The 20,797-nt window shown below is 41.1% G+C and overlaps 2 protein-coding genes and 1 pseudogene across 2 annotated transcripts; all 3 read right to left on the minus strand.

Moving 5' to 3' along the window:
- Window positions 1-501: 501 nt before the first annotated feature.
- LOC149052648 (uncharacterized) lies at window positions 502-5,875 on the minus strand. Its single transcript, XM_089181393.1, has 2 exons — window positions 3,840-5,875; window positions 502-1,609 (listed from the first exon to the last, which is right to left on the minus strand). Exons 1-2 carry the CDS (start codon window positions 5,873-5,875, stop codon window positions 502-504), a joined length of 3,144 nt encoding a protein of 1,047 aa, XP_089037519.1.
- A 1,940-nt stretch (window positions 5,876-7,815) lies between these two features.
- LOC149052649 (uncharacterized) lies at window positions 7,816-9,370 on the minus strand (annotated as a pseudogene).
- Window positions 9,371-9,584: 214 nt separating this feature from the next.
- Window positions 9,585-10,694, minus strand: LOC149052650 (uncharacterized protein F54H12.2-like). Its single transcript, XM_089181411.1, has one exon. It carries the CDS (start codon window positions 10,692-10,694, stop codon window positions 9,585-9,587), a length of 1,110 nt encoding a protein of 369 aa, XP_089037537.1.
- Window positions 10,695-20,797: the final 10,103 nt, after the last annotated feature.

Here is a 20,797-nt window from a genome sequence, read left to right on the forward strand (position 1 = left end):
AGTTCAAGATCAATACCAAGATCAATATCATCATCTGTTCCAACCATGATTGTAGTGAATTATAAATGAGTAGTGGAGTTGTATTTATAGCTATAGGGAAAGATTGAAAGGTGTCACTCCTCGACATTTTGGGAGTACATGAATGATGGATAATGAACCTTTTCACCTTTTTTTTGCCACTTGGTCCACAATCTTTTGAAGGGATTTTTGCTTGATACTGGAAGACTGTGTTTGGGTTGAAGTAAATGATACTTTTCAATGATAGAGTGATGAAACCACGGTTGTTGTGTCCAGCGTTTCACTGCTTCATTGTTAGGTGGAACATCAAGATCATAATGGATGTGGATGGTAGTATTGTCTTTATCTGTAGGGACGATGAGGAAATGGGTATGTTTTACATGAATGTTTTTGTCGTAGAATTTACAGCAGTAAAGTTCGAGATCAAGTGCATCATCATCATCATGATCTGTGTCGTTCATGATTGTAATAAATTCGAATCGGTTACAATGTGCATTTATAGCCATATGGGAAAGATCGAAAGGTGTCATGATCAATGATGCGTTTGTCAAAAACGAGTTTGTACGTTTTGTCTTGGGACACTGTTTTGATGGTTTTTGTAGCGGCGCATCTTGTGATCTTGTGAGGATTGTGAAGCGTTAGTGTGCGAGGTTCTTCTTCTTCTTCGTCTTCTTCGTGTAAGATTTCGTCCAACACTAAGTCTTTCATACTGTTGAAATTGAGGATTTTTTGTCCACGTACATTTAAGGTGAATCCTCTCACTTTGCAACATTGGTTGTCTTTGAAGGTTTCGTATGCGTAATTCTTAGGTCCAGCAGCAACGAATTCTGTAATATGATCTCCTTTGTCGAGTTCATTCGTGAATTCACCGAGATAATTTCCGGTGGGAATGGACGATTCAGGGGGTTTCTTGGTATAGATCACGGAATCCGTGTCGAAATACAATACTCTTTCTTTCAGGGTGTCAAGAGCATCGTATAGTTTTAGTCTTGCATAGCTGGTTGTGAAACATGCAATAAAGATGTTGACGTTGGTTTGAATGGGTTTGCATTCATTTTCAAACGTGTGGTACACTTCTACCATTTGTTCATTCGCTATTTCAATTCTGTGTACGACTTGTCGGTCATCTGTGATGATCTGGAAGAATTCGGACGGTTTGACACACGTGGTCACTTGGGTTTGGTTAGGGCGTTGTCCGAATTTTCCCCAGAAAGAATTCAGCATTAGTTTAGTGAGGGAGCGTAGACCGGGATTCTTTTCGACTTTGGCGGGATCTAGTTCTATGCCTTGGTGCGCTTTGTAGTCATCGAGATAGGTTCGTCGTTCTTCCTCGGTGTCACATTCGGAAGGCCATCCAGAAGCCTGTTGTTTGAGTTTCATGAACGTTTTTATGTAGGGGGAAAAAAGTTCCTTGGAACGTTGTTGGAAGTTCCAAACTTCGTAAACGTACATGATGACGTACTTCTTTTCAATGGCTTTCTGTAGTTCCAGGGTTGTCCACGTACCTGTGAGGCATCGTTCCTGGGCAGAATGGGGGCACTCGTAGCTTCTTTCCAAGAGGGTTCGTTCTGTGTTTTGTTGCGCGCATGTTCTGCACAATGGGAAGAGTAGTAGTAGTACCTCATACCGCCATTTACTATTCGTCGTTCGCCTTTGTTTCTGGCATGGGCAATTCGAGGCAGATGGTTGGTTTTGTGGAGTTTGGATTCTTCCCAGTAAAGCCATTTTAGAGCAGCATGAGATTGGGTGTGATTCGGTCTCCATCCACGTACAGGTTTGATGGCAATTTTGTTTTTTGGCATCCAATTTTTTCTGTAGGCCATATTGCAGGCAGAGGCAATTGTGATGCAATGCACCATGGGGTTGAAACCGCAAATGTCGCGGAACTGGGACTGAAACTTTGTGCACCCCTGTTTCAACAACCTTTTGTATCTTTACTTATTACATTCTTCTTATTTTACAAAGAAAAATAAAAAACAAGCAACTACACCATCGTTAGGTATTTTACGATATTCTCTGACAAATGATGCATGTACAACAAAGGTTATCTCATACCGCTGACAAGATGCCAAAATACAATACAATACAATACAATATTTATTTGCCATATACGACATTTACACATGGAAAAAAAAAATGAAGAAAATTGATGACAGAAAATAAATGGCGAGAAAACCTGAAAGAAACCACGAGGCTTATAACAAGTCAGGTTTTCTCACTTAAAATAACTAATCTTATATTAGAATTACAATATGGACTTATGGTAATTAACTTTGACCGCGCACACGTACACACACACACACACGCACACACACATTAAGTAAGTTAGTTAAGAATTACTGCCTTATAGAAGCTAATACTTAGAGAGAAGAAATTCCTTAAGCTTTCTTTTAAAAGAAGCGGAGGAGGGAGAACTAGTTATGTCAGAATTTAACGAATTATAAAAGTTTGGACCTTGAAAGTAAATTGAAAACTTCCTGGTGTTCGTTCTGCACAGTGGCAAACGGAAGGACTGAGCATTCCTAGTATTATAATTGTGGATTTGACTATTCAGTAAAAAAAAGTTATTGAATTTGGAAGGGAGTGTAGAGTTCTCGAATGAAAACATAAAAGTACCTAATTGAAACGAATGGATATCATGAAATTTTAAGAGTTTAAGTTCCTTTAAAATAGGGCCAGTATGGGCAATGTATGTAGAATTGCTTACTATTCTTAACGCACGTTTCTGTAAGGTTACAATTCTTTGAAGGTTTGACTTATAGGTACCAGCCCAAGCTAAATTGCAATAATACAAATATGGAAGGATCATAGAATTGTATAAAGTACGAAGGGAGTGAGTAGAGAGAAAAAACCTAGATTTATGAATAATACCTATAGATTTGGATAATTTATTTGCTGTTAAGGATATATGCGATTTCCAGGTCAAATTGTCATCTAATAAAACACCCAAAAACATGGTCTCAGAAACACGAAGAATAGGCTGCTCATTTATGAAAACTTGAAATTCAAAGGATTGCTTCTTTTGCCAAGGCTTGAATACCATAAAATTAGTCTTGGCTAAATTCAAGGAGAGCCGGTTTGCTGCAAACCAGGTTGACAATTTGTTTAATTCTCTATTTAATGTGTTAATTAGGTAAACAGGGTCATTATAGGAGATAAATAAGTTTGTATCATCAGCAAACAAGATTGTATCAAGCAGGGAAGCATTGTTCAAATCATTAACATACAGGATAAAAAATAAGGGACCAAGAATAGAACCTTGAGGCACCCCACAGGGAATCCCCTGTGGGGCAGATCTAACGTTATTAAATTCGACAAATTGTGTCCTCTCAGAAAGATAACTTTTGACCCATTCTAGTGCCAGACCACGGATCCCATAATGATTGAGTTTTTCAAAAAGAATGTCGTGATTTACCGTATCGAATGCTTTCGAAAGATGTAGGAATACTCCAATGGCATGTTCTTTTCTATCAAATGCAGAAGAAATTTTGTCACACAAATCGATAAGCGCAAGGCTAGGAGAGCGATTTTTTCTAAAGCCATATTGATTATCACATAAGACATCGGAGTCATTGAGATAATTCATAATACGGTTGTAAATTATTCGTTCCAAAAACTTTGAAAAGCACGGTAGAACAGAAATAGGTCTGTAGTTGCTGAAGAGAGCTTTGTCACCTGATTTAAAAATAGGTATGACACGAGCAATTTTCATATCATCCGGAACGATACCATGAGTAATGGAGAGATTTACAATGTGTGTTAATGGAGAGGAAATGCTGCATATAGATCGCTTTATGATAGACATAGGGATATTGTCATACCCAGCCGATTTTCCCGCCGGAAACGTAGATGCGATCCTTACATCGGATTGACAGTACGTCAACAGTTCGTGTTGGAAATTGAAAATGTATCTTTCGGATACTTTCTCGTTGTACCATTTGTGGAATTCTTCTTTTCTTTGAGGGGACATTCCATCGGGATCGTAGTAGGATTTGTCGGGCATGTACCCTTCGTAGATTTGGTTTTGTTGAGTGTTGAAGAAATGTGGAAAGAAGCCTTTCTTCAATTCATTGAGGCCGAATGTTTTAGGGAAGTTGGACAGTGCCATGGGGAAAAAGTTCATGGAGTCGATGAACTTGAGGTTGGGTAATTCCAGACTGAGGATCTTGGCACCACTAACGATTTTATTTAGATTGGTAGTGTGCTGTTTGTAAAGTTCATCGAGGATGAAGTAACCGTCGTAGCCTTTGAAGTTATGTGCCACTACGATGACTCTCTCCACGTCTTCCTGGTTAGTCAAGGAGTGAACCCATTGTATGAAATCAGATACACAGTCTTTACCTTCGAAGGTAAATTGCGTGTCGTTTTGGTCGGTTTCTGCGCACACAAGGTTAGCCACATGATTGCCTGTGTCTTGTTGCACTTCAATATCGAAGTAAACGAAGATGGTGCGTTTTTTGTTCTTCTTCTTCTTTTCGTGCGTGACGGGTTGCAGGTAACACTTGTGTTGAAGAATGTTGACTTCCTTTTCACAGCTCGGACAGCGCTGTAATCCGCAATGTTTCATGTGTTCTTCGGCATTGGATGTGAAGATGTGGGAACAGATGGAACATTTTCTGTGGGAACGACACACATTCTTTTCTCCGGGTGCTACAGCTTTTCCATTGGCCTTTTGAGTCAGATGATTCGTTTGGCAGGTAACACCATAGAAACAACGGTTACAGTGTTTGCACGGTAGTTCGGGTTTTTCAGTGTGTCTGAGAAGTTTGTAGTCGTGACAATGGTACTGAAAGCAGGCGTGACATTTGGTTCTATGGCATGAGTGATGACTGTAGTCTTCAACCGTGTAAGCTTTTTCGCATTGAAGGCAGTAATAGTTAGTGCCGAAGAATCCGGGAAGTTTGGTGACGACGTCGAAATGCCCATCGTGCATCAGCAGCATGATCTTTTTTGGAGCTTCAGGTCCTTTGTGAACGATAGAATGGCCATGTTTGGCAGATATGACGACGAACTGGTAGTCGCACAATACGATTTCGAAGAGGTTTATTTGATCTAATCCACAAGGACCTAGTGGAACGCGTGATTCTTCTTGTAATTGTTGTGCCAATGTTTTCTGCAAAGGATTGCGAGAATCTTTGATGGATTTTACTTGCGGGTGGTCATCCGCGATGGCTTTTGCAACAACAATAGCTCGAGCACAACAAAGTCCATCATCATTCATGATTCGAATAATGGAACGTTTGGCTTTAAGAAAGTCTCCGTAATTATCGGTGCCGAAGATATGGCGTTTGCGTTTTCCTTTGGGAAGACCGCTTCCGGGCGGTGGCATGGTGATGTGCGTGACATCTAACTGCAACGTATCATCAATTTCAAAATTTTCATTTGAATTGAGGAGGTTTGAAATATTGCTGAGTACCTGTCTTGATGCACCCATGGGATCGCGCCATTGTTCAACGGATACGTTGGCTGACGTGTGAGAATTACGGAGTCTGTTGCTTCCGATGTAAATTTGAATGCGATCATGATCGGGTAATCCATCGATTAATTCACGGATACTGTTGGCGAGTCCTTCTTCAAAGGCTCTTATGATGTTCTTTTGTCCAACGGGGAAGGTACTCAGGGGGTTTTCCAACTTTAGATGGTAAGACGTACGTTTGATGCCGTAACTCTTCGCCGTCTTCTCTCTGAACGGAACTTGTTTAAAATTAAAAAATCCTTCACTCCCGCCAGCACCACCCCCGTGTTGTTGTTGTTGTTGTTGTTGTTGTTGTTGCTGTTCGGTAGTTTCTACCGCGTTCAATAAATCTTCATCCGAGATATAATCTCTTTCTAAAACTTCATCTGGAACATACTCCATGTTTGATCTGAAGTGAACTAATTCGTCAGAGAGTGTAGAAATTATAGCAACGGTAAAAAAGCATAGCGTCAGTATTGCGCGCTTAGCATAACGACAGATATTCCTCATTCAGTAATTTTCCGATCACGCGTACGGAAAAAAGCAAGCGCGCGCATTCTTTCGTAAGTACGAACGAAAAAAACAAGAGTTAAAAAAAATGATGATTTTATTTCCTCCTTTTTCGAGTAGCAACTCCTAGAGCTTTTTTAACACCAAAGGCTGCACCTCCACTGAGAGCCCCTAATCCAAGGGCTTTTCCACCAGCAATCAGTGCAGGAAGAATTGCTGCTAAGGGTAAAAGTCCTCCTTTTTGTCTTGGTCGTCTTCGTCTTCTTCGTCCTCTCCATCGGGTTTTTCTTCGAACCATAATATCTCTGATTTTTTTCGCGACTTTATCTTGAGTGAATAATAATGAGAAAGGTGGATGCGCGTTGTTTATATAGCGAATCGACACAGAGGCTTATTTACAATTTCAATTTTCTTTTAGCAGCGATAATATGTCTTGATACCTTTTCCAGGAGTGATTTTCTACCGGGAAGAGCATCAATGGCATGTACCATTTTTTGATCCGCTTTCCATTTGTCGCGTATGTTGCTGGCATTGGAATAATCTATATCGTGCTGCTTGGCAATTCTGTCCAAACGATTGATACCAGGATCACCGCGTGCGAGTCGTTTTTTGAGAAATGTTCCAGGGCCCAGGTATTGATATCTTGACCGTTTCGAGAGTGAAAAAGGATGGAATTCAAGTCCTAATTTTGCGATTTTTTTCTGTATGTCAAATGACCTTCGTCTCTTTCTTCTTTTTGTCGATTCACGCAGATCGTATCGTTTTCTAACCATGATAAACGTGCGACTAATTGTCGAAATGAGAAAGGGTGTCGTTTATATACCGTTCAGCCATCAAGGTCAGCTATTCGTGGACGCGTTTATGTTACATTTTATTGCTTTGTCAAACACTTATAGGTACAACAAGAAATCTTGATACGTTGTAAAAAACATTCGGCGTTACAAATAAGATGTTCAAGTTCCCTCATCACTTTCGTTATCATCAAACGATAATTGTTTGGCAGCGGAACCTAGTTGATGTTTCCGTTTTTTCTTCTTTTTCCCAGAAGGATCCCAACTTGTCCATCCTTCAGCGGCTTTTAACTGTTTCACCTCTCGGGGTGTTTTTTTTTTATATTTAGCAGTTATTTTTCGCATTTTTCTCAAACTTTTTTGGAGAGTATCTTCTACATCTAATTCAGGTTCTCTTTTAGCATATGGCAATACATCCCACAGCACGCTTTTGCTCGGTTTCTTGATAGGAATTTTCGACTGTTTTAGACGGGGTGTTGTCACCGGTTCTCGTTTGGAGGTGACTTCACTCAAAATCCGTTTCAACAATTTCTGTTGTATGGGAGTCACCAAATCTCCTTCTTCGTCTTTTAAGGCTTCGGCCAACTTGTTAGGATCCGCACCCGCCGAGAATGCAGCGGGGAGTTGTCTCAATTTCCTCACGTAGAGTTCTATATCTGGATCGAGCTGCTTGATGGTCTGCTTTTTGAAAGCGGCACTCGTATTAGGATGGTTTAAAATTTCCATCTTACGAGTCATAAGTTTGGCCGCTGTATCCAAAGTAGGATCGCTAGTCAATTGTCCTTTGAAATGATTCACCAACGCCGGGTCTTCGGCGGGAACCATGTACATTTTCTGATACGCCATAGTTTTCTCTGTCTGGGGGCAACACGTCTTGACGACTGTGGTTAAATTATGCCACAATTTTCCGCCTTTCTGTTGAATCAAGGATTGTCTTCTCTTTTTAAGCGATACGGATCGATTTCCAATTTGTCTCAGGACGTATTTATAAGGTCTCAATCGAGCCATGGTGACGGGTGAGACGGGTACGTTGTTTTTGAGTAAATTCAGCACGATCTCACTGATGGCATTGATTTGATCTTTGTTGGCGTGTTTGATCAGATCTTTCCTTGCGTTTCTATGAGCCGCTGCCGTAATAGCTTTTAAAAATGGTTTCTGTCTACGTATTCTATCCATGGCTTTTCAATGTGTGGACTTTGCCTTCCTTGTCTTTTTTATATAGCCATAGCTCGTTTCCTCTTCCGCCGCCTGCCACCGCCGCCATTGCGGTTCCTCTTCCGCTGCCTGCCACCGCCGTTGCCGCCCGTCTGCACGCAGACAGATGGGGTGATACCGCCTTTGCGATACACGGTCATATATCCTTCACCTTTCAAGAGATTGGATTTTAATCGATCCTCATCCGAAGAATTTGGGTGTAGATCAAACAACAAATACCCGTAGGGTCTTTCTGTAGCATCTCTGTACACACCCATGACCTCTTTCAAATCTTGTGGAAAAGCTTGTTGCGTCAAATGTCGCACAGCCAATTGATCGCGAGGATTCTTGAAAGCTACAATGTAATGCGCATTTCTAGAAATGGTTTTGGCGTGTTTTCCTTTAGGAAACATGTCCTGAGTCATGTAGACCACGTTGATACCTTTATGATGCGATTCTCGGGTAAAGAGATCCAAGACTCTAGGATCGTCCGATCCTTCGCGCATAAATCGTCCAATATTAAAATTCCACCCCTAGCATTCTTGTACCATGTGTCTAATAATGGGGTATCTGGAATGCCTTCGTGGAAACAGATGCCTTGTTCTTTTTTCATTCTTTCAAATGTCGTGGGTTGGTTAGCACCGTAACAATAGACGACCGGCTTATAGGGAGGTGAAAACAAATGACTACGTTCCTTCATGAGGTTTTCCACAAACACAGTTTTTCCGCAACTGGAAGGTCCTACCACCATGATACTACAGGGACTTTGAAACTGGAACGGTGTACACCACATGATGACAAAATACTAGTGAAAAACATCGTTTTTTATTTATATACATAGTCATGTCACACAAAAGTCTTCAATATCCAAGTCACATCTTTTTACATTGTTTTGCACTTTACGTTTCAGAGTATGGACTTGCCACCCTAACAAAGGTCGGATCATTTCACCTACCAAATGATCGTTGTAGACGTAATCCTTTTTTTTAAATACACTTAAGAAATCCTGCATGCTTTGACCCCTGGCTTTAGCTTTCAAATACATCAATGCATACTGGCCACATGACTGTGAGTTCATTTCTTGTAATGTTGTTGTGTTATTGTGAACGATTACAAAGTTTTCGAAAATCCAGTTCACTACAGCAGAAGGTCTGTACCACCTTAAGGGTAAACCATAACTGTCCATGACTTCGCAAGTGTGTTTTTTGGTGAAAATAGCCAACCAATGAGAACCGGGTTTATCGCGGGGATCAGTGTTGACGATGTAAGCTCTTCTTTTCCATAGTTCTGGTAATGACGGTAATGCATCGGCTGCAAAGACGCCTGTGAAAATAGGTGCTAGATAGGGATCTTGTTTGGCGAGATACGATAATTGTTCTGTAGTAAATGGAACGAATTCCATACCCTCTGTTCAACCCCGATTTCTTCCGGCCAGGGTCTGACTGTAAATGTCGTACTGAGTACTTCCTGTGGGTTTTATTTGCATCATGTTTTCGAATTCCCCGTAGATGATGACGGTGACTAATGAATTGACAGCTCCCTTGGTCAAAGATATTTTGACACCTCCTTCTTGTTTGGGGTTCAATTGCACACTGTCTGCACAGCCAGAAGCTACGTTATCCCACATGTATAAGGTGGTATGGTGACCATCTCCCCAATGTTCTGGTTTGATCATACATCGTCCTCGGAAAGCCGAACAATTGGCACTGATAAGTCTGTGATAGCCTGCCATGTCTAGAGAAAGCATCTTGATAGACCAACCCTACCACCACACGGTCTGGGACTCTTCCACTGAACACGTCTGTAGCTGTAAAGGTTGTGTGATTGTTTTGCAAGGTATAGGTCCTGACTTCCGAACGGACGGTGGGATAGAATACTTCTCTGCTGTTTTTGAGTCTGGCTACAGCGATTTCATTGTAGATGTCTGACCTGACTTTAACCATGCACGCATAGAATTTCATTTTCAAATCACCGGCTTGTAACCGGATGTCTGTGGCCACTGCAGTCAAACCGTTCATGAAAAATTTAGGATCGTTGAGTGTAAACCTCATTTTCAGATCGACTCCAGGTTTGAACAATCGACCCGTATTGAACAAATCCGCATGCAGCATGCCAAACAACTGGATGGTTTTTCCATCGAGGGTTTTGTCTTTCATGTCCAAGAGCCTGTTGACGGCTTTTTTTCGTTCTACCGATAACGCTGTGTAGTTGGCATGAGGCGTGTCTCTATCGATTTGGTTGGCCGTCAGATTGTGCCCTGGATGGTTTAGAGCTGCGTAATACCCTTGTGGTCTGAGGATCGTTTCTTCATCTTTTGTCCCATAATTGAGGATGGTTTCTAGATAGGCTTTGTAAGCATAAGTGTCTGTTTGTTCGTTGGTGAGAGTCCCGTTCACATAGATGGAAGGTTGTTTGATGATGGTGTGAAAGGCATTGGGAGCTAACCATCGTTGCGAAGCAGTTACCACATTTCCTCCATCGGTTTTTTTCAGAATCAAATCCATACGGAAATAACTTCGGCTAAAATCAATGTATTCACGACTACCAGGTATGACAAATTCTATCGGGGTGATACTTTCACTAGTCGGGTTGATTTCCACCAGGCGGTATCCATTGTACGTGACGTTAGTAGGCGGCACGGTAAAAAGATCCAAGGCACTGTCTTTGACTGCCGCCAATTGGGCGTGGGCTCCGGTGGCCTCGTTTCCTCCGAACACGACGCTCATCTTTTATGAAATGATGAAGAAGCGTGCGTTAAAAAGCTTTTTAAACGTCTCTGTTGTGTCCAATGTGAAATCCTGTACAAAAGTAGCCGTTTCTGGTATCTTCACTGCCAAATATTTCCCCATTCCTCATCTACGGTGCTTTTTAAGCATACCGTGCTTTTCAAGCCATAAATCCATTTTATACTTTTTCATCCAGCCAACAAGTTTGTGTCCCGTTTTCCGTCCAAGTTTCCTAGCTAAAAGGACACTTGCAACACCACCTCTCTGGTTTCTTCAGCGCCGACGACGGCGATAAGGTCTGGGCATATCGATTAATCTCAGTAGGTACCCTTGATTCTTAAAAGGATTGGAAGCTCTCTGAATAGGAAGTTCATCCATCTCTTGCGTTGTGTATCCCGTGAAACAAAATGTCAAGTCTTTTTATATCCGTTTAGTAGCTAAAAATATCACTCGACCTTTTTTCCCTTCTTTTTTTCCCTTTTGGGTTTGCTTTCTTTTTTTTACATTTTCCTCCTGTCAGAGCCCTTTTCACCATATTCTTAGCTTTCCTCTTTCCATAGTTCAAGAGAGGTTTGGCAATCAACGATTTGACGATTGGTCCGGCATCTCCACCTAGCTCTGCACTGGCCATTTTCCCCATTCCGCGTAATACACCACCCAAAGCACGCCCGAGTTGTACTCCTGGTCTATAATATCGTAGTTTTCCTCCTTGCATGTTTTTTCTCGGTAAGGAAAAAAATGATTACAAATGAATCCACCACACACATATTTATAGTCAAGAGGGTAAACATTTTATTTTCTTTACAAGAGAGCGGGTCGTTTTTTAAAACATAACGTAACCACGGTTTCATCCTTTGAATTTAAGAACTCGGTTTGAGTACCGTCGGTTTCACTGATACCTATTTCCAAAGTATCAAATTTATTCTTACGAATAGGTATAAACTGTAAATGATGAGGTTCAAAAGTACTTTTGGATCCGTTGTAGATGACTTCTCTCAGTAAATCCGTTTCTGATCCACCCATGATTTGCGTTTGCACCAGATCAGTGTACACGTACAAGGGTCGTTCTTGATAGGACTGACTGGCCTTGACCTGACTTGTATGCTTTTGACACAATCTGTAGAGGAACCAATTGACGGAACACTCTAGACGTAAGAATTTGTATTCGCTCGAATTTCCTTCCGGTTGAATTGGATTCGTTTTGGAATCCACGATTTCCCAGACTCTTTGTACATCGCCGTGATAAGCGACATCACTGATAGGATCTCTAAAATGTTCAAAAGTCAAGAGACTTGTTAACGCGTATCCTTTTTGATGCGCCGGTACCCCTTCTTTAGGAACGACCAATTTGAAGGCTTTCGCCACATCCAAATGAATGTGGAAGTCGTTTTGAATTCCAGATCTGTAATTACCATCGATGCCACCGTTGTCTATGCACATCCTGTAGGAACCACACCCGACATCCTCCCAATAAAACACTGGCCATTTAGGATGTTTCTTCTGGAATGTTCTGTCTTCAACCATATAATTCTTCATTTTAAGAGGTAATCGACTGTGCAGTCTACGGTTAAGCAGAGAAAGCATGCTATTCCAGAAATCGCCTCCGTGTAGGGGTAGGGCCTGTGAAAGTTCATGTTTCAGAACGGATCCTCTCAACCAGTAGGACTTACTCCCAATTTCCGAATTGTTTTGGTCTCTCACACCGTCCATTTCGAGTTCCATTCCACATAAGAAATCCACATCTGCTAACTTTTGAAAATCGACATTCTTGTGAACTACCACATCTGACACAGACGGGAACGAAATGCTCGATAGAGCCACTTCCCATTCGCTTTAAGGTAGGTAGATCTCTTTGGCTAACTTGACTTTAAATTTACCGGGAGAGTTCTCCGGGTAAAGGTGAGAACTAGCCGTACTCGGTAGAGACAGATAGAATATGTCGCTCATGTTTCTTTTCTGGAATTCGAGTGGTGTACACTCGCTTAAATGCGATTACAGGGTGGGTTCTGTGGATCCTCTTCTTCTAAAATTGATGGTCAAGATCGTCTGTCCATCTTTGAAATTTATTTGTGATCCATCGGTTTCACTGATCCCCACTTCCACACTGTCAAAGACATTTTTACGCACAGGTAAATACTGTAAATGCAGCGGTTCGAATAAATATTTCCCTTTCTCGTTATTGGTGAACGAGACTTCTCTCAATAAATCCGTTTCGGTACCACCCACGATCTGAGTCTGTGTCAAGTCTGTGTAGACGAACAAGGTGCGTTTAGGATCGGCATAGGTGTGGTAGATTTTCTCATCCAAGCCCGAAAAATACCAGTTAACATAGGAATAGAAGCGCACGTAACGACCCACCACCACATCCCATTGAATATCCACCACTGACCACAGTGTGTCCGGAGATTTCCACATATCCAAATTGGGATCTCTAAAATGTTCTATTCGAACACTGCTGGACAAACACGTGACTTTTGTGCCATCGCTTTTTGTTTTTTCTTCTACCAAATGGAATTTTTTAGCCAAATCCAGTTCAATATCCACGTGAGTATTAGTTAACCATGACTTGGTCAATTCTTCTAACGTACGTTTATCTGCTGCTGGAGGAGGGTTTAGGTAGTCAGGATTGAACACATCCATGTATTGCACATGTTCGTTGTTGATCTTTAAATTGTATCTGTCTGCATTCTGTACCCATTCGAAATAAGGAAATTTGCCTTTTCCCGAAGCATCTGTCCACCCCTCAAATCTCCTGCCTCCATTATGTAGATAGCCTGAGCCACGGTCATACCAATCCTTCATTTCTTGGTATAGGTGATTCATGACTAAAGTGATAAAACGCGACCAGATCTCATAACCGCTTCGTACGGTGGTAGGGAATGGCGTACAATCAGTCTTTTGCAGGTCCACCACGGCTTTACAAAGTGCATTATGCCAATATTGAGTACCTCCTTTCTTGTCTGTCACTATCTGCCATCTATTATTTAACCATCTTCTCACGGGTATGGGATCTCCTTTTTCGTCGGGCACCTTAGTGAATATGTTCGATCGAACCAGGATAGGTACTCGGGCGTCTATGAAATCGTCCACTCGCGGTACCATGTCCGGAAAGGATATACTAGCCAAGGCTACCTCCCAATTGTTTTCCGGTAGAAAAATGTTTCTGGGTAATTTGACCTTGTAGTGACCCGGCTTATTTTCCGGATAAAGCTGGGTACTGGCATTGCTCGGTAAAGTCAAGTAAAAATTCATGACAACGAAGACAAAATTAAAAAAGTATGGGTCATACGGAATTTTATTTATAGGAGACGCTTTCTAAAACATAACGTGACTACCGTACTTTGATGCGAATTTCCTACAAACTCCGTCTGGTTACCATCAGCTTCGCTGATGCCTATTTCAATGGTATCAAAGACGTTTTTTCTAACAGGAATAAACTGTAAATTCTGAGGTTCGTAACTGTTCTTGAGGATATCCCCTTGCGCCGAACCGTCGTATTCCACTTCACTCAGTAAATCTGTTTCTGGTCTCCCCATAATCTGCGTCTGCACCAGATCCGTGTACACGTACAAGGGTCGTTTTTGATACATGGAACTGTGGTAGGTATATCCCAGACCATAAATGTACCAGTTGACGGAAGCTTGCAATCGTAAAAACAATGAGTTGCTTGCGACTCCTTCTGGTTTGAATCCAACCTCTTTCGTGTCGATGATGGTCCAAAATCAATGAACACCTTGAAACTCTACAGTGGTACTCGCGGGATCTCTGAAATGCTCGGCAGATACAAGACTGCTTAATTGGTACCCTTTATCTCCGGCTTTTGCAGATCCATTTTTAGGAATCACCAGTTTGAATGCTTTAGCAATGTCTAGATGAATGTAAAACTGGTTTTCAATCCCAGATCTGTAACTAGCATCGATTCCTGAACTGTCTATAAACAGTCTATAATCACCACCAGCATCTTGCCAATGGAATACAGGCCATCGAGGACGTTTGGTTTGAAAATCTTTGTCTTGTGTTATGTAGTTTTTCATGCCATTTACAATTCTGCTATGTAAATTGTAATGGAGTAAACCAAGCATCCTATTCCAGAAATCCACTCCATTTCTAGGTGCAGGCATCCCCTTTGTAAATTCATACTTCATGACAGATCCGCTCAAGAAGTACTCTTTGTCAGATAAAGCAAAGTCATTTTTTATCTTTCATATGTTTCATGTCCAAAACAAGACCACGCATAAAATCCATTTCTGACAATTTTTCATAATTCACATTACTCGGAAACGTGATGCGCGACAAGGCCACTTCCCATTCTTTGCCTGGTAAAGAGATGGTCTTGACGAGTTTGGCTTTGAAACGTCCAGGCGTGTTTTCTCTGTAGATGGTGTCATACCCATTACTAGGAAGCGTGAGATAAAATGTGTCTTGGTTATCCTGCATGACTCATAAATCGACTATTTCCTTCGCGTCTACCCAGCTGTCGTATTTGGAAGGCCAGCCTTTCCATCTGACCAAAGCTTTCCCGTCTTTTCTCTTTAATACTTTTTCGATCCGGAAAAACGTGTCTTTACCACCCATATCGACCTTTTGCAACTCTTCCTCGTAAAACGTTCCTTTGACGGGTGTCTCATCGTATTCTTTGATCTTGTAAGAGGGAACATAGGAATCTAGGACTCTATCAACGATGAATATTTCTTCTGTCCAGCCTGGTAAATATCCCTTCTTAAAGGTGCGACGAACCTTGCTCAACATGACCTTATCTCCTACTTTAAAGGTGGGTTTTCTTCTTCTTCCTCTTTTACGGGATGAACCGAACAATTTTTTACTGTACAACTTCTTCCACACTTTTCCGTCATTATACATGGTGACATCCTTAGGCGCCATACCCGTAGCATTGTGTACAGACGCATTATAACCTTTGACTAATTCAGGTAAAAAATCCAGATACTTGAGAGTTCCGTTGGCTGATAATGCACGGTACAATCTCTGTTTGAGTGTCTTGTTAAATCTTTCTACTACAGAAGCTTTTGTATCACTTTGTGTATTAAAATGAGTGACCTTTTGCTGCGCGAGATAGTCTTGAAACGATTTGTTGTAAAATTCGCTCCCTTTATCCGTCTGTAGGCGTAACGGTTGTCTTCCTTCTTTCAGAATAGACTCAAACGCACGTTTTTGTTCCGCACCCGTCTTGTTCTTCATAGGAACCACCCATGCGTATTTACTCAAGACATCCACCACCGTCAAGAGATATTTGACTCCTCTATTGTATTTACTGAGATTTTTCATGTCGGCTAAATCGGCGGCCCATTGATGATCAATACTATTAGCCACCGTCGGATTCCTTGTATAACGTACTCGTACTGGTTTATGCAAAGAGTAAATCAAATTCTTCTGCATGATACTCTTGAGTTTTTTGACTGGTACACCTGTAGCTTTGTGTAACCTTTGCAAACCGCCATAACTACCAGGGTTTGAAAAATCATAGTACGTCTTCAATACCATCCGTTCCAACCTTTTTTCTTTATTCAACTTTCTTTTCTTTCTCTTGTTCATTCTGACGGAAAAATTTTACCGCAACATCTCGCCAATACGACTAAAACCGCCTTCATTAACTCTTTGAATGACGGTACTTTATCAGGATGGGTATTAAATACCCAGTCTTTATGTTGTTCGTAATCTCTTCCTCTCAGTTGTTCTCTCATTCCCTCCATATGAGCAATGAATACGCCAAAATTCCATTGTCTCTCAGGGTTAGGATCACTGATCAGAAAAATAAATAATTCATCTGCGTTTTCTTTGGTTTGCACCTTTTCTAGTTCTTCTCAAGGAATAAGCGACTCACGGCCATTCAATTCATTTTGATAAATACGTCGCCATAACCACTCTTTTCCTATCCGCTCCATCTTGCAAACTGATTGGAAAAGATCGCGACAACGCTATTTATATAAATTGAAATTGCATTCCGGAATTTTTTCATTCTTTCCCTATGTGCCCTCCCGAAAACATGACCGTCAATACTGTCACCAAACAGACCGAGTCCTTTAGACGGGAACGGCAGAAATTCAAAGAAGAGATATCCAAGCATGACTGGAAAAAATTCTGGGTGATAGCCATCTTGAAAACCGTTCATAAAAAGAAGGGACTGGAACCATCTGTTCATCCCTTTTATTCCATTCAACGGTTGCAATATCTCGACGAGATGAGTTACAAACTCAAACGTGGCCTGGACCAAGTCAAGTTTAATGACATCTATGATGAATGGACCAAAATCCTGAAAGAACGAGGTGTGTAAGTAGGTTGTTATTGGAGGACATCCTGTCATTCCGAACAGAAGGGTTGGCATTTTCGTACGAATGTGTGGGGTTCACGCATCAAGATGTCGACATCATTTTTGATTGGATGAGAATCACACCTGACGAACGTTTCATGGCTGGATTGGACGAAGTGGATGATGTCGTGATCGAAAAAACAACATAAAAGAAAAGACATTTCTTATCTTATTCCTTTGTTATTTAACATGGCCACTTGCATACTAGATTATTCACCCATCGACTCTTTACAAAAAATGGTAGATACCATACCTGTGAACAATGTCAAAAGCAGTAGAAGTGAGGAAAAAAAGAAAAAAAAGGACAAAAAACAAAAGAAAGAAACTATAGCACCGCCATTGCTGCCACCGCCTTCAACTCTTACGCAGTTACAAACGACTTCTGATTTCAGACCTAACGAATTGCTGAAAGAAATGGGGTTTGATATTTCTCCGACCAATTCTTCTACTTCAGCCGTGTCACCCACCACGACCGCCATTGTGGACGAGAAACAGTATGACCTCAACAGTTGTCTCTTTCATCCATGCAAGTTGGAATTATTTCAAGCCCTCTCTAACATGGAATGGTATGTCAAATGCCCTTTCTCTCGAGAGTGTGGAGTCTTTGCGCATAGAACCATGCAGAACGCTTACATGAGTGTACTTAATAGAAGAGTACACGATACCTACAGAAAAATGAACGGAACCCTCATGTGTGAATGCAATTGTCAGGCTTCATTGAAAGTAAGTGAATCAGGACTAAACCCAGGAAGACCCTTTTTTGCTTGCCGGAATAAGGATGGATGTCGATTCTTTCAATGGGCAGATGTGAGATTTACCAAGAGAAACGAAGAACTGCAAAAACTGATCAAAGAATACGGCAAGTTTTAAAATGAAAGAACGTTCCATGGAAGCAGTATATAATTTAACGCCCTCTCTAACGTGCCTGCAAGAATAGCAAAGTGGTGATTGCAGTAGTCTTTCATGCGGTTGACCCGGGTTCGGAACCGGAGCATTGTAAGTTTTTGTTTTGTCTTATTTTCAAACGGTTTCTTCCTTTTTTCCTTTGTTGTAAGGTTGTAATGTTCCCGAATTTGTATTTTATCAAATAAAACGTTTTTAACAGAATTTAAAGAAAACTTTGTTTGTACCCATATTTGTTGAGAAAATGGATTAACTACATCATTTAACGCTGCTTCAAACGTGAATGCATGAATGGTATAGGCGTGTATATCATGGACGACCATGCAGATGACCCGGGTTCGGTTCCCGCATATATCAACAATTATTTTTATACACTTTTCCATTCCGTTTTTTGTTTCTTTTTTCTTTTTTATGGGGAAGGAGTCATTACGTTATTTCATTTTTAACATCTGCGCCACCCATAACCCTAATGTGATAAACGACTACCGAGAAATGGAATACACGTAATTTCCTTTAATAATTTTTGTTTTAAAAAATTACAAGAAGAAAAAAAGGCCATTTTAAAAATCCAGTAAGTTTCCCAATTCAAAGCGAAGCCTTCGGATGGCTTCTCGCTTGGTCTGAGCCCACAAACGCGATATTCTACGATTTTCGTATCGGCGAATCGTGGTCAGATGTATTCCGTTAAAAACTTACCGCATGGTGTTTCGATGTCGGCCAATTGTATTTGTAACTCCCAATGCTTTTTACACCGTACCAATATTTCTTGTTGTAACAATAACTATTTGTCAACAACAATAAAATATTACATAATCACGTTCAGGATTAAATGTCATCCAAGACTGAACTGTATATAAACAACATCCTTTCTCGTTTCGACAATTAGTCACACTTTTATCATGGCCGGAAACGACACCCTTTCTCGTTTCGACAATTAGTTGCACGTTTATCATGGTTAGAAAACGATACGATCTGCGTGAATCGACGAAAAGAAGAAAGAGAGGAAGGACATTTGACATACAGAAAAAAATCGCAAAATTAGGACTTGAATTTCATCCTTTTTCACTCTCGAAACGGTCAAGATATCAATACCTGGGCCCTGGAACATTTCTCAAAAAACGACTCACACGCCGTGATCCTGGTATCAATCGTTTGGACCAAATTGCCAAACAGCACGATATAGATTATTCCAATGCCAACAACATATGCGACAAATGGAAAGCGGATCAAAAAATGGTGAATGCCATTGATGCACTTCCCGGTAGAAAATCACTCCTGGAAAAGGTATCAAGGCATATTATCGCTGCTAAAAGAAAACTCAAATTGTAAATAAGCCTCTGTGTCGATTCGCTATATAAACAACGCGCATCCACCTTCCTCATTATTATTCACTCAAGATATACTCGCGAACAAAAAAAATCAGAGATATTATGGTTTGAAGAAAAAACCGATGGAGAGGAAGAAGAAGACAAAGACGACCTAGACAAAAAGGAGGACTTTTACCCTTAGCAGCAATTCTTCCTGCACTGATTGCTGGTGGAAAAGCCCTTGGATAAGGGGCTCTCAGTGGAGGTGCAGCCTTTGGTGTTAAAAAAGCTCTAGGAGCTGCCACTCGAAAAAGGAGGAAATAAAATCATCATTTTTTCCAACTCTTGTTTTTTCGTTCGTACTTACGAAAGAATGCGCGCGCTTGCTTTTTTCGTACGCGTGATCAGAAAATTACTGAATGAGGAATATCTGTCGTTATGCTAAGCGCGCAATACTGACGCTATGCTTTTTTACCGTTGCTATAATTTCTACACTCTCTGACGAAGTAGTTCACTTCAGATCAAACATGGAGTATGTTCCAGATGAAGTTTTAGAAAGAGATTATATCTCGGATGAAGATTTATTGAACGCGGTAGAGACTACCGAACAGCAACAACAACAACAACAACAACAACAACAACGCGGGGGTGGTGCTGGCGGGAGTGAAGGATTTTTCAATTTTAAACGAGTTCCGTTCAGAGAGAAGACGGCGAAGAGTTACGGCATAAAATGTACGTCTTACGATCTAAAGTTGGAAAACCCCCAGAGTACCTTCCCCGGTTGACAAAAGAACATCATAAGAGCCTTTGAAGAAGGACTCGCCAACAGTATCCATGAATTAATTGATGGATTACCCGATCATGATCGCTTTTAAATTTACATCGGAAGCAACAGACTCCGAAATTCTCACACGTCAGCCAACGTATCCGTTGAACAATGGCGCGATCCCATGGGTGCATCAAGACAGGTACTCAGCAATATTTCAAACCTCCTCAATTCAAATGAAAATTTTGAAATGGATGATACCTTGCAGTTAGATGTCACGCACATCACCATGCCACCGCCCGGAAGCGGTCTTCCCAAAAGAAACCGCAAACGCCATATCTTCGGCACCGATAATTACGGTGACTTTCTTAAAGCCAAACGTTCCATTATTCGAATCATGAATGATGATGAACTTTGTTGTGCTCGAGCTATTGTTGTCGCAAAAGCCATCGCGGATGACCACCCGCAAGTAATACAATGGGTTCACTCCTTGGCTAACCAGTAAGACGTGGAGAAAGTCATCGTAGTGGCACATAACTTCAAAGGCTACGACGGTTACTTCATCCTCGATGAACTTTACAAACAGCACACATTCAATAGATAATTTATTGATGTATTGTAACTCGTAAACATTTTCAACTTGAACACAATAAACCTCATTTTAAGACATTTTTATCTCTTTTTGAGTTTTCCCATGCCCTGCAAGAAAAAAATTTTCTTCAATCAAACACAACTTGCTTAGGGAAAGAAAAAATGTGGCGGCGAGCAGACAATTTTTTGACCTTCCTCCTTAATGTGTACG

Source organism: Pocillopora damicornis, chromosome 1 (assembly GCF_964200805.1).
Source record: "Pocillopora damicornis chromosome 1, jaPocDami1.2, whole genome shotgun sequence".
NCBI classification, from domain to species: Eukaryota; Metazoa; Cnidaria; class Anthozoa; order Scleractinia; family Pocilloporidae; genus Pocillopora; species Pocillopora damicornis.